Below are 15,294 nucleotides of genomic sequence, written 5' to 3' on the forward strand. Positions count from 1 at the left end.
TAGTAAAGACGGGAATTGTTATGAAAAGCAAACATGTTTCACTAAACAATTACAGATTTATTTTTGGGCATAGAAACCAAAGCTGGGGGAGGGAGGGTTATGGATTTCTGTTTTATGAAGAAATTTGAAGTCATCTTTGATAATTAGGGTCTCTTTGAGGCTGCTGGTTAAGAACAAAAGGTGCCAAGGGCCTTTGGTTGATATTCCAATGTTTACTCATTGAAACCACTGTTGTTTTTTTGTTCCTTGTTGTCTTGAGCTAATTCCTCCCATTCCTTCACATATTTTTCATGGCACTGGGATGGAAACACATTTCCACACCACATACCAGATGACTCATAAAACCCTTCATTTCTGGAATAAGTAAGCCTACCAACGGGGTATTTTGCAGCAGGCAGTAAATTGCAAAGATGCTGGAGACCCCAGTTGGTTTGTAGTGCAAGGCTCTACTGGCCTTATCCAGATACTCAATAGGAGAATTGAAAAATAATCTGCTGAATGACAATTCTTAAGAGCTGCAGATGCCTCAGAATATCTTTTACATTGTTTTCTATAATTTCTGCAAATAAATAATCTTGATTATTAAGCTACCATCCTATACTAGCTCTCATGCCTTGGAGCACTGTATGGTAGATTGGTGCACAATGGACATGTCACTATAGATTTTAGAGGGCTGGACATCCTTCAGAATAACTTGATTCTCATCTTGCATCAGCTTCACATTGGCATGATTCTAACCCTTTTACACCGAAAAAAATTCCAGTTTGGTTCTTACATTTCACATTCGTCTTGTTAACTGATCTGACAAGGAGAAAACTTGAGAGTACAAATGATGAGAAGAATTTTGATAGACAGATGAAAAGGTGGAACCCATTTAATGATGTTGACCGTGAGATGAATACTAGGAGAATATTTAGACAATTTCTCTGCTTTTCTTTGAAATATAACAAAGGGAAATTTTCTCCCTTTCGGGAGAAACAGACCCCAGGTTTAATGTTTCATCTAAAAGATAGGACAAAACAGAGCTCATTCAGTATTTCATCAAAGTGTTCGTTTAGACTTCATGCTAACATTTCAAGTGAGACTGGATTTCAACATTCTGACTCAGAGAAGATAGTGTTGCCATTTAGTCACAAATGACATATTTAAATATCTGTCTATCATTTGGTGTTGGAATGAATTGGTCAGGGCACGTGGTAGAAAATAGAGCCAAGCACTGAGTTAATGTATGCATCCACATCTGAATTGCTGTGTTCATGAAAGTAAAATGAACTTTCCTGAGGGAAATACTAAGGTAGAGGACAATTGCTGACAGCCAGCAAAATGCAAAGGGTCAGCAGTGTGAGAGTGAGCACAGCAGAAGGGAGGTTGTTGAGATTATCTTGAAAGAGTGAAGTGTCGATGTGAGAGGAGAATGCTACAGTGGCCAATATCTTTGAAGAATACCATAAGAGGCAGAAAGAAATCAAAGTTTACTCAAAAGGATTCTCAAATCTTCTGGAAAAATGATAAATTAAGGTTAGGATTGGTGTGACAAGGTATCATGATGGGAGAGAGGGGCTGGTGACAGGAAGGCCTGTAATGAAGATGAAAGGAATGAAGGGGTCTGGAAAAACAAAAGGGGAGACAGAAGTAATAGATTTAGATCCAAATGAGAAGTTACCACCAATGGACACAGACCTTTACATTAATTGTGTTAAACTAGGATTTTTTTTAATCCTAAATTTTCATTACACAGCATTGAAACAATCGTTGTGTGTTCACTTTTGAAAAGGTTTGTCTCAATAGTGATGCATTAGATGTTCTTGTGATGTATACTCACTGGAAGATGATTTTGCAGCACTAGCACGGACTCGAGATGTCTGCTTCACTGAACCTCCGGCACTTTTCTTGGATGACGCTTTCACATCAATACTAGATGACTTTCGACTAGTATTAGTCATATCAATACTTCGGGTACTGAAATTGCTTCTCATCACAGAGGTTTCTGTGTCACTATTTACAGTGAGAGACCCTGCGCGTTTCCGCGGCAAAGCTAGCTGGTCAAGCCGTGATAACTTCTTATCTGCTGGCTGCTTTGAGGAAGTTGAACTCGTGGTGGATATTTCTGAAGCTAACGAGGCTTTATCCACATCAGCGCTTTCATTATCTGACGCATCCCCCAGGCGGGCTCGGCGCAGTAAAGATGCTCTGGTGGGCCTGGGTGTTGACAGGCTGTTTGAACGGGTTAAGGTTGTTTGAACAGAAGATTTTGTGCTTTTGCTTGAATCCTCTTTTGTGCGCACAGAACTGGAAAACTTTTTCCGGAGCAGAGATTTACTGGTCTGAGATTGCTCCTGATCAGAAGAGCCTACGTCAGCAGTTGGCAAATATGGGAGGCTGGAGGATCTTTCATCATCTGTAAAGTCTGTGGAGCCACGAGAACCTGTACTGCGCTTCAGCTGGAAACGCCTGCTGTAATCCGGTTTGCTGGTCGCGTCTGATAGCTGGGCTCTGCGCTTCTCTGTCAGCCTTTCCAGAGCATTGGCTGGCTGGGAGAGATCTTGTACTGGAGGAGCTGTTTTGCCTTTGGGTACACTATTACTGCTGCTCTGTCGCTGTGCAGAACTCGTGGCACTTTTACTTTTCAAGCTTACCGAACTTGTGGTGTCATTATCGGATTCTCCAGAGGGCGATTCTCCTTGGGCGTAGGGGTGACTTTCTTGTTGGCCAAAATGGTGATCTTGAGACTGAAGTTTTGCCTCCAAGGCTGCCACTGCAGCTTCAGTGTCTTTCAGAATGAGGTGCGTATCCTCAGTGTAATCTATATTGTAGGAACCGTGGGCGTGATCTTTGAAGGGTGGCTGGCTTGAAATATTAGGAATTTTATTGATCATGTTATCAATACTTGGCCTGTCTTTAGTAAAGCTTTCTCGTCTGATAACAGGCGTTCGAGACTCTTTTGTAAATGTTTTCTTTCTTTCTTGGGAGGGGCTTCTATGAGTTATTTGACCCACTTTACTTATGGAGTGGATTATATCTTTATTTCCCAAAGCAGGCTGGACAGTATCAGGGACAGATGACCATCTTGCAGATGATGTAATAATTGTTGATTTTGATCCAAACTCCTGGTCCTTTGGCTTTCGTTCAAATTTTGCTGGCATTTCTTTAGCTCTCAATTGTGCTGAGGAGCTTTCCAGTTCTTTTGTAGTGCTGTAGGAAGCAGATTTTAGATCATATTCTGTGCCACATACAGCACTGCTCAGGGCTGGTAACTCTTTGTTGGCGTTTTGCGCATTTGTCTCTGCTACCCATTGCCGAGCTTCAGATCTGTCATGACCATCCCACGTCTGCCCTGGATGTAACCTTCTAGTGACCTTTGAGATTCTACATTTTCTCCCCTTCCCTTTTTGAACATGTGAAGAATCATCAGATTTATCACTCAAGCTGTCGGGCTCCAAGTCTTTTTCTTCATGTATGTGCAACTTTTCATGATTCTGTGGAAGAGAGTGCAGTTCCAGGTCCAACTTCTTTGTGGATTCGCTGCTGGGAAAAGCACGTTGCTGAAGGAAATCTTTTGATCTTGAGCTATCCAGCTTTTCACTTCCCGGCAATTGTGGAAGTGTCCGACGTTTTCGCGAAGACTGGCTTGTTGTTGATGCTGCATCTGAATCCAGAGTTTCCATATTCTTCACAAAATTCCCAATATCAACGATAGCTCCAGCTGTTAAGAAAAAAGCAAAAAATGATGGATTGTCAGAAGAACAAGGCAATATTTTACTTTACAACTTTTATCACAAACACTTTTGCACCAAATTTAATACTCACTTCCTTGTTGAAGGTCATGCAATGCGCTAACTGGCGCAGTACCATTATAGCCATCAGCAAGACTTGCCCATCTAGAGACCCACTTTTGTGTCCCTTGGGATATAGGACCAACTGGACGCATCTGGATGTTTGTATCAAGAGAAAATAATATATTTATTTAAAGTTTACCATGTCGAACTTTGCATGAGAAAAGGGATTTGTGATTACATCAAATTCTCATTCATACAGGATTAAGAATTTCTTGAAATGGAATAATAGAAAAGTATCACCAAAGTTCATGGCAATCATCAATTTGGCAATATCTTAGAAAGTTCCTGATACTTAGCATATTCTACAATGTGAAAACAAAACAGTGCAAAGCAAATAGAAATTAGCATTAACAATTAGGACTTCAGGGAAGTGTGAAACACAAACACATACACATACGTTTCTGATCATACTCCTCCATGCACAAAAATTAAAACTTGAAGTTAGCTAGTACTTATGCCAAATATTTAATAAAATGCAACTATACAAACCTTTCAATTTATAATACAAATGAATCAGATGTCATAAGGAAGCATGCAAAAGTACAAAAACTATGTTGTAGGTGAAAAGTTTTTTTCTCAAAAATAACACATATAAATAAATATATATATATATTTAAAAACTGCCATAAACTGCACAAACATTTTTAGGTACAACTTTATAGACTTTTCAAACTGATACACAGGCACTAGACAGAGATTTGCATGAACTGCACGTGTCCATGTCATCGAGTGGCAAATGCAATTGATGCAGGTTAATTGGCACAAACAAGAGACATTAGGCATGAGTACAGAAAAGGCACAAACACTGGAGGTAGCATGGGGTGAGTGAGTAAGTGCCTGTAAGAATGAGAAGTCTGCACTCTGAAACAATAAGTTACAAAAAATGACAGTCAGTGCTTTAGGGTCAGGTCATAGGAGAGTGGGTAGATCACATTTCAAGTAATGAGCACTGATTGAGGGAGGGATATGACAGAAACCATTCAATATGCTAAAGAAAGTCAAACATGAGATGATGATGATGAGGTTTAGCGCTGACTACCTATTAGATGTAAAATAATCTCAGAAATACAGTATTAGAAGATAAGAGAAATTTAAAATGTAAGAAATTGAACTCCAGAAGACAAAGAAAAGTGATTGTTTTGGAGGTGGTGGTGCACGGTGAGAAGGCAGACAAGGAGAAGGAAAGGGGACAGCAAAGTGAATGAGCTGAGAAAAGGTTTGAGGGAGAGGGGAAATGGGAGAAGAGCAGAGATGAATAAGGCATGTCAAGAAGAGGGAGAAATAAGCTAGCCTGGAAGGACATAGGGAGGAAGCAGGAGGTCAGGCTGCACACAAAGAGAAGGTGACAGCAGACCTACAGAGGGGAATTTGGCACCGCCCAAGGTAGTGTGCATGCATCCAAATGGGAATAGAACATGGATAAATTCAATTTTACACCAACATTTTCTTTTTCTTTATTCTTTGATGGGATGTGAGCATTGTGTGCAACGATACTATTTATTAATTATCCCTAACTCCCTTCAAACCGATTGACTTGCTTGAGTTACTTCAGAGGACAGTTAACAGTTACTCACATAACTGCATGACTGTAGACATAAGGAGGCCAGACCAGGTACGATTCATAAACTATTTCCTTCTCTTTACGACATTAGTGAACGAGATTATTTTTGATGACAATTGACAGCAGTTGAACCAGTTTTTTTTTTAAATTCCAGGTTTACTGAGCCAATTCAAATTTCACCATCTGCCATGGTGAATTCAAATCGATGTCCCACAGCAATAGCGTGTTTCTCTGAGGCATTTGTCCAGTGACCACACCCCTATTTACCCCACTACTTTTAACTTTAAATAGATTTACTTCTGTGGACATGACTGCCTGCAATTGCATTGTCTTGTAGATAGTTATGAGGTTCCATGTCTTCTCCATTGCAAATGTCACCTACTCCACCTCTGTTAGATCATCACTGGCTGTGTTACCTCAGTCCGTATCTTGCTGAAACATTCATCCACTCTCTGTTCATCTCTAGATGTGATTATTCCAATGCTGTCATGGACAACCTCTCTCCACATAGACTCTATATTACTGTACCATCCTAAGCTCTGCTTCCATATATTATCCCATAGCAACTCATGCTTACTTATCACTGCTCTTCAATAATCTACATTATTTTCTTTTCTCCCAGAAACATACCCTGTCCCTGTGCATTTCTCCTTTAGTTTTCTCCCACTACTAAAGGCTGTGTAGGCCCTAGGCTCTGGAATTCCCTCTCTAAACATTGCTGGCCTTCCTCCAAAAATGCCCTTAAAAGCCATCTGAGCTTTTATTTACTTTATAAATGCACTTTTTATGAAGTGTCTCTACGTGCTTTCCTACATTAAAGGTTTCCATCAGTGGGCTGCTGTTATTTTATAAGCAAATGAATGGCAAGTTTGCAATGGATCCTAAAACAACAAATCTGATAATGTCTTGTTGATCTGTTTTGATGATCATAATTAAGGAGTAAATACTCGAGAGTTCAATTGCCAGGCATAACACCTTGTTATAAAGGCAACATAGTCTGGCTTTCTTGTAATGACGACAAGTGTATTATACATCAAATATTTACAGCATTATTGATGCATTAGCTCTGAAATCTTTTATGTCTCCGTATTCAATTGTTACATGGTAGTCATTAGTCGAATGGCTACATATCCAGAAATGAATTATTAGTAATGTTATTATCCATTACCTGTGTCACTGTATCTGAGCCACTAATGGTTGTAGGATATGCTTGTAATGAAGTAGCTTGCTGGTAAGTATTAGTGTTCTGGTTGCACACAATATGTTCATTCTTTATAGCAGGATAGCTTTCATCATTTATTACAGGTCTATAAATTTCAGTGCTAATCCGAGAAAAGTCCGGCGATTCAAAAACACCAAATACCTGGTTAGAAATTTTTAAGAAAGATTTAGTAAGCCACTGAGCATTTCAAGCAAGCAAAATGATAACTCTGTAGACTGAGATAAAGTGATCAGTAAGAATATATAGAGTATTGTATTCTCTTAGGAATATAATACATTTTAATAAGTTTGTACAACATTCTGAATTCCTACTTCTAGTTTTTGTAATGAAAATATACCCAATGCTTAAACTGAAATATTGCTGGTCAGATCCAACTGTTTGGATTTGAAAAGATTACAAAATACTCATCCAGTCTCACTCCCAGTATTTTTCAGAATCTGAATACATAGCTCTAAGTTTAAAGTATCTCAAAACATCGACAAAATCAATGATTTCAATCATAACATTTTCAACAATCTTCTGATTTTATTTCATCATCTTTCTACCCAATATCAATCCATCCATAAAATCTCAGAATTGCATTTGCCATCCCTCTACTTATGGAAGACTTTGCAATACTAATTTTGGCTTAAAAAGTTATTGTAGTCCCAGACTTCACTACCCAGTTTTCATAATGCAGAATTACAGCACAGTAACATTAAGAACATAAAACAATGGCATCACCTAGCCCATAACAACATAAGGCATTTATTTACAAAATTTCATTTTTATTCATTCACAGGATCAGAGTGTTACTGGCTAAGCCAGCTCATTATTGCTCATCCCTAACTGCCCAGAAGGCAAATAAGAGTCAACTACACTGCAGTCATATGTAAGCTAGACCAGATATGCATGGCAGTTGTCCACCCCAAAGTTCACGAGTAAACCAGATGGATTTTCCAATAATTGACAATGGATCCATGGTCATCATTAGTTAATTCCAGATTCAGTGAAATATTAATTCCAGATTTGTATTGAATTCAAATTCCACCATCTGTTGTGTGTGGATTCAAACCCTGAACCCCAGAACATTATGTAGGTCTCTGGATTAACCATTCAACAATAATACCTCTAGGCTACTGCCTCTTTGTTACAAGTGACCTACAATATCATTATATCAATTATGTATACAGTTTAGATTATTGTTACTGTATAAATGGAATAAATTTTCAGCTAGGCTATAGAGTTAGTGAGATGTGACCGAACATAGAAATCATTTCCCTTATTCTTGCTTGTTTATACATCACCAATCTGCTAATACTGCCTGGTTGATGCATTTGCTGTGTGTTTTATTAATTATCTTTCTTTTCCAAACAATGTTCTGTGTGGAAGGATAGTATGAAGTTAATTAAAACAATGGGTATGCATTCCACAGCAGAAAACAAGAGCAAACCTCAGCCAGCAAATAGGACAGATAGGCATTGGTTAGCTGTGCTGATGAAGACACGCCTCACATTGCTGCCTTGTTGATAGTTATACCTACTGTTCTAATTAACCATTTGTGTGCATAGGGTGATTCAGTTTTTATCATCCAATTATTTAAGAAATTACATTTCTATTAGAATTTTTAAAAAGTTAATTCACATCTCTTGCAGTTCTCCAATTTAGAAAATTCTGAAATCAACTGCCAGTGAAGGAATTGGAGTATTGGTAAAGAACAAACAGCAAGAACCATGGCAGTGGATAGGTTAATTTAGTTTCACAATGTTACTCATCTATAACTGTATAAATAGGTATAGTCAATAAATCCTATAACTTTCAGAATCCTTTGAGCCTTACTGCCACATGCAATTGTCGGCAGAACAAAAGTTTTTTTCCCTCCCGAAAGTTTTGTGTTACTAAAAACTGCATGAGTCGGTCCACAGTGTCAGTATGTTGACTGTTGAACTGCTGCATTATGAAACAGGAGGGCTGGAGCAGAAACCTACAATCTCAACTTTCTGATCTTAGTCATTCCAGTTTTCTGAACAATGCTCACATGACTTCTCCTGTGGGAAGGAGAAAGGGAAGGTAGGAAAAATTTGTTTAAAAAACTAGCAGCTCATTATATAGCATGATTAGAGACAGGTTTGGAAAGTTATTTGACCTTTTTTTTGAAGATGACATAGAGCACAGGACAACACAAAAGAGAAAGGCAGAGAAAGTAAAAGATATCCTTTCATTTCAATCCATCTTGGTTTAGACCAATTCCAAATGAAAAGTAAATGCTAGTCACCAGCTACCGATAAATAAGCTATTTGATGAATCTGCCAGAACAACTCACAGCTCATTACCTAGTCATAGCCCTGCTCTTGACATGCAGCAGCATTTCAACAGGATTTGACAGCCTCTGCCGCCAAATTTGGAAAACAGGGTTAGCAGGGGAAGATATCACTTGTTACCCAAGAGGCATGCCATGCTAAAGTGGATATATATAACATCTAATTTATTACTGCTCAGAGAAAACGCCGCTTTCCCTATTTAATCATTGTGGGAGCACCATTACCATGAGGACTGCAGCAGTTCAAGAACGCAGCCCACCAGGAACTGAGCAGAAACAATAGTTCTGATATTTCTACCACTGTTCATATTCAGCAAACAAGCAAAAAAATTAAAGTTATTTGTAAATGTTAACCAGTCCCCTTCAGTTTGCAACAATCTAAATGCACTTCCTGAATAGGAATAATGTAAAGTCACCATAATCTCAGAGGACAGTAGAGCTGCTCTGTCATTACACAGTGATCACTGGTGGTGCATTTAACCCAAGGTCACCACGCTTCATCTGAAGGGTACAATTGAGATGATGACTTCAGCCAGTACCAGAATTGAACCCATGCTGTTAGTGTCACCCTGTATTACAAACTAGCTATCCAGCCAAGTGAACTAACTGAACACCAGCACAATGACTGTTGATGGGATTGCTCAGACAGCAGCACCATGCAAAAAATAGACTAGGTAATATTCCTCATTGATCATGTCACAAAAGTGAAACATCAAGCTTCAAAACATCAGAATTCATGACAAATTCTCATATATAAATGCTTTCACTTGTAATTCCAAAGCATAAAGTGGGATAACCATGACTAACGTCATTACATTGACAAAAGGATACTATAACGTGTTTCAAACTGGAATATTACATTAAATCACAAATTTTCTTTAAGCAACATGTTAAAAGGAATTTACATTCCTTACCTGGTCTATCATTTTACGAGCTTCTTCCACCTCTTTGTCCTGCGTTTCTGTTTCAATGGTGTATGTACCTGTATCACTCAGACTATCTTGGTCACCCTGTTTGGAGGCTGGTTTTGTTGAAGTTGTCGATGATGAAACTTGTGGTAGTGGTGTCGCTGGTATAGCGGGTGCCACTGTCACTTGTGCAATTGTCACAGGGATACAGTCTGCAGATTTGTCTACAACTGTAAAACCTTTTGTAGTTTCTTTCAACAGCTCTGCAGCAAACTCTTGGCTAAGCTTACTCTTTCGGCCCACACTCCCAAAACTTCGAAGTAAACCTTTGGAGCTCGAAGTCGCAGAGGTACTTAATCGCTCTTCTGTCTTTTCTCTCTTTAGTGAATTAGACCTCTGGGGAGTTGCTGGACTAGCAGTAGTCTTGGTCGATTGGACCAGAGATTGGGCCTGTTGTACTGACCCTTTTTCACATGCAGAAGTACCTTTGCGTTTTTCTAGTTTAGCGCGAAGAGCAATATAAGAATCAGTCTGCATGGCATTTGCATTTTGAGTGAAAGAATGTGCTCTACGTTTGCGAGGATTATCATCAAAGAATTCAATAACAAAAGCTTGTTGACCAACTGGCATTTCTTGCCCCTCATGCTGGAGCTGACATAGCTTAGAGGTTTCTTTGCTGTAAATTTGGAATTGCTCTGGCTGTGATTCTAGAGGAGAGTCCTTTTCTTTCTGCTGCTTAGATGCAACTTGATCTTCTGAATCACTCTGTGTACCATCTTCATGTCTACAACCTAATAATGATACAGAAAAAGTTTTCTTCTAGTTGATAAAAAGCTGTTTTAATAGATTCAAATATTGTCATGACAGAAGGGAGATTCTCAGATCATAATAAATCAAAGTATTCAAGATATTTTATCAGATATAAAGGTAAACCATAAGTTACAAAAATGACTTGCAGAAATATATGACAGCAAAAAAAAGGCCAATCCCACATACACGTTTACCTTACTGTAGATGAAAACCCAAAGATGAAAAGGTTACATAAATTGGTATGTTGATGAGAAACTAACCTTTGAAAGAATATTGCTACCACTTTTGTGAATGCTGCCTTTACAATGAATTACTCTTCTCTTCATTCCTTACAAAATAGACATGGAGCTTCCACATGATTTCTGCCCTGAAAGCACCAGAATCTGGCAAGGACAAAATTAACCAGTACAAAAGCTCATTGAATTTTATACTCTGTATTGCTCGTTTAAACACTTCAGGTTGGAGTTCTGGTGACTTTTTAAGAAGTTTTGCAAATCCCCTCATAACATACACAAAACTGCTCATGTCTTCAAGTAGGAGTTTAGAACATAGAACAGTCCAGCACAGAACAGGCCCTTCAGCCCATGATGTTGTGCCGACCACTGATCCTTACATATGCACCCTCAAATTTCTGTGACCATAGCATGTCCAGGAGTCTCTTAAATGTCCCCTGCATCCACAACTGCTGCTGGCAACGCATTCCATGCTCTCACAACTCTGTGTAAAGAACCCACCTCTGACATCCCCTCTATACTTTCCTCCAACCAGCTTAAAACTATGACCCCTCGTGTTAGTCATTTCTGCCCTGGGAAATAGTCTCTGGCTATCGACTCTGTCTATGCCTCTCATTATCTTGTATACCTCAATTAGGTCCCCTCTTCTCCTCCTTTTCTCCAATGAAAAAAGTCCGAGCTCAGTCAACCCTCCAGTCCAGGCAGCATCCTGGTAAACCTCCTCTGAACACTCTCCAAAGCATCCACATCTTTCTTCTCATAGGGCGACCAGAACTGGACACAGTATTCCAAATGCGGTCTAACCAAAGTTTTGTAGAGCTGCAACAAGATCTCACGACTCTTCAACTCAATACCCCTGTTAATGAAAGCCAAAACACCATATGCTTTCTTAATAATTCTGTCTACTTGGGTGGCCATTTTAAGGGATCAATGTACCTGCTCCCCAAGATCCCTCTGTTCCTCCACACTGCCAAGAACCCAACCTTAAACCTGTACTCAGCTTTCAAATGCGACCTTCCAAAATGCATCACCTCGTATTTATTCAGGTTGAACTCCATCTGCCACCTCTCAGCGCATCTCTGCATCTTGTCAATATCCCACTGCAGCCTGCAACAGCCCTCCAAACTGTCAACAACACCTCCAACCTTTGTGTCATCTGCAAACTTGCTGACCCATCCTTCAATCCCCTCATCCAAGTCATTAATAAAAATTACAAACAATAGAGGCCCAAGGACAGAGCCCTGTGGAACACCACTCACCACAGACTTCCAGGCAGAATATTTTCCTTCTACTACCACTCACTGTCTTCTGTTGACCAGCCAAATCTGTATCCAGACAGCTATGTTCCCCTGAATCCCATTCTTCCTGACCTTCTGAATGAACCTACCATGGGGAACCTTATCAAATGCCTTGCTGAAGTCCATATACACCATATCCACAGCTCGACCCTCATCACCTTTTCTAGTTACATCCTCAAAGAACTCGATAAGGTTTGTGAGGCATGACCTGCCCCTCACAAAGCCGTGTTGACTGCATTTAATCAAGCCATGCTCTTCCAGATGGTCATAAATCCTATCCCTCAGAACCCTTTCTCACACTTTGCAGACAACAGACGTGAGACTTACTGGTCTATAATTGCCAGGGATTTCCCTATTTCCTTTCTTGGAGAGAGGAATTACATTTGCCTCTCTCCAGTCCTCAGGTACGACTCCAGTGGAGAGCGAGGATGAAAAGATCTTCGCAAGTGGTGAAGCAATTGCATTTCTCGTTTCCCAAAGCAGCCAAGGACAAATCTGGTCAGGGCCTGGTGACTTGTCAATCTCAATGTTTGACAAAATTTTCAGCACATCAGCTTCCTCTATCTCTATCCATTTCAGCATGCACACCTGCTCTTCAAAGATTTTATTCACTACAAAGTTCATTTCTTTCGTAAGGACAGAAGCAAAAAACTCATTTAGGGCTTCCCCTACCTCCTCAGACTCCACACACAAATTCCCTATGCTATCCCTGATCGGCCCTACTCTTTCTTTGACCATTCTCTTATTCCTCACATAAGTGTAAAATGCCTTTGTGTTCTCCCCAATCCGTTCTGCCAAGCCTTTCTCGTGCCCCCTCCTGGCTCTCCTCAGACCATTTTTGAGCTCCTTCCTCGCCTGCCTGTAATCCTCTAGAGCGGAGCTTGATCCTAGCTTCCTCCATCTTATGTAAGCTACCTTTTTCCTTTTGACGAGAACCTCCACCGCTCTCGTCATCCAAGGTTCCTTTATCTTACTACTTCTTGCCTGTCTCAGAGGGACATATTTATTCATCACTTGCAACAACTGTTTCTTAAACAGTCTCCACATGTCTATAATGCCTTTACCATGGAACAATTGCTCCCAATCCATGCTTCCTAACTCATGTCTAATCGCATCATAGTTTCCTCTTCCCCAATTAAATATCCTCCCAATTTGCCTAATCCTCTCCTTCTCCATAGCTATGTAGAATGTGAGGCAGTTGTGGTCACTATCACCAAAATGCTCTCCCACCACAAGATCCTCGGCTCGTTTCTGAGCACCAAGTCTAGAATGGCCTTTTCCCTCGTCGGCCTGTCAATGTACTGAATTAGTAAACCCTCCTGAACACACCTTACAAAAACAGCTCCTGCTTGAAGGAGGTTCCAATCAATATTGGGAAAATTAAAGTCACCCATTACAACAACCCTACTACGTCCACACTTTTCCAAAATCTGCCAACCTATGCTTTCTTCCATCTCCCTGCTGCTACTGGGGGGCCTGTAGTAAACCCCTAAAGAGGTGACTGCTCCCTTGCTGTTCCTAATTTCCACCCAAACTGACTCGGTGGGCAGATCTTCCTCGACAATGGAAGCTTCTGTAGCTGTGATACCCTCTCTGATTAGTAGTGCTACACCCCCTCCTCTTTTTTCCCCCCCTCCCTATTCTTTTTAAATGCTCTAAACCCTGGAACATCCAGCAACCATTCCTGCCCCTGAGAGACCCGCGTCTGTGTTATTCCTGATCAGGGTTGATCATGACTTTATGGAGAAAGCTTCAGGCACCATAGACCATGAATCAAATTTCTAATTCAACTTGCCATCATTTTTACTTGAACTTCAGGGTAGTGAGTAGATCGAGTTGATCAAATTAAGTTGTCGATTGATCTGCCCCGTTACACAAGACCAGCAGTCAACTGAAGTCATACAAGTGCATTCTACTTTAGTACAGTAAGCTATGTCACTGAAGACTGCAATGACAGAAAGCCAAATGAAGTTAATGAAAAAGTAAGTGAGTCTGTTGCAGAATGTCTAATTGTCGTGGCATTTGCACCTTCCCCCTCCCCCTTTGTTTTCCTGGAAAAAGTTCAGATGGATTGATTTTGTTTACTTGTTCTGAGTTATGAGGTTTGAGCTTATGCACATGATCTTGCACAGAACATGAGCATAATTCCATCCTGTCAAAACTAGTATGGTGCAGCACAGCTTGCAACCCAAACAGAAATCTACACCTTGTGTGGTAGCAATTTAAAAAGAGACCAAATTAATTCTGACCTGACTTTGATAAACTGCACACAGATAGTTAAACCTAATTAACACTTACATCCTTATACCCAATTAGTCATTAGCCACTGCACTGTTGCCGAGGTGACAATCAATAGAGACGGACAGATATAGCTTTTCAACTCATTAATTCAACATTATCTGACCTAATTGGCTGAAGCAGAACATCATTTACAGAAAAGTTGTGGTTTGAAACAGCTCTTCTTATGAGAGTGCCTTATTTCTCAGACATCTGTGGTGAACCTGGTCAATGAAAAGCAGTGAACCCACTGAGTTGCCTTTGGTGAGAATGTGCAATTCAGCTGCAGTAAGTAAACAGACTTCAAAAGTAGCTTGTTAAAAATGGAGTAAGGGTTTCTGGGAACTTAAAGTCAAGTTGACATAATATTGCTTCTTATGTTATTCATATTCGGTGATTAGCTTCAGTTGTAAATGTCTAACAATTAATTACACATCAAGAAAAACTACAAATTGTATTAAAAGCACTGAAGATTCAAATCCCTAAGTTATTAATCACCTGCACTTACATGTCACAATGATATGACCCAAGAATACATATTTACTTAGCTTCAACTGTAGCTGTTACAATTTACTTCTATTTAACTTTACAGAGTGTAAATTTTGCACATTCTCTGCTTTGAAACGTCATGAATGTGTGTTCTGAAGAAGGGTCATTGGACCTGAAACATTTAATTTTGCCTTCTCTCCACAGATCTGCTGAGTTTTTCAAGCAATTTCTGTTTTTGTTTCAACAATATGTTTCCTTCTTGAGCCACGTTCTTTGCAAATGTGTAATTAGTAACAGCAGCTAAGCATCCCTGACAAATTAAGCTTTGGCAAACAAATTCAACACTACTGGGTAACATTGA

The 15,294-nt window shown here is 39.8% G+C and overlaps 1 protein-coding gene across 7 annotated transcripts in view; it reads right to left on the reverse strand.

Moving 5' to 3' along the window:
* LOC132818313 (centrosomal protein of 170 kDa protein B-like) overlaps positions 1 to 15,294 on the reverse strand; it is a 95,342-nt gene that overhangs the window by 33,338 nt on the left and 46,710 nt on the right. For 6 of the 7 annotated variants that reach the window (XM_060829196.1, XM_060829195.1, XM_060829197.1 and 3 more), the window contains exons 9-12: positions 9,833 to 10,617; positions 6,566 to 6,760; positions 3,808 to 3,928; positions 1,823 to 3,703 (exon numbers count right to left, since the gene is read on the reverse strand). In XM_060829196.1, coding sequence (XP_060685179.1) covers positions 1,823 to 3,703; positions 3,808 to 3,928; positions 6,566 to 6,760; positions 9,833 to 10,617 — 2,982 coding nt within the window. The remainder of the gene's footprint in view (positions 1 to 1,822; positions 3,704 to 3,807; positions 3,929 to 6,565; positions 6,761 to 9,832; positions 10,618 to 15,294) is intronic. The other variant, XM_060829201.1, reaches the window with a different exon arrangement.

Source organism: Hemiscyllium ocellatum, chromosome 8 (assembly GCF_020745735.1).
Source record: "Hemiscyllium ocellatum isolate sHemOce1 chromosome 8, sHemOce1.pat.X.cur, whole genome shotgun sequence".
NCBI lineage: Eukaryota > Metazoa > Chordata > Chondrichthyes > Orectolobiformes > Hemiscylliidae > Hemiscyllium > Hemiscyllium ocellatum.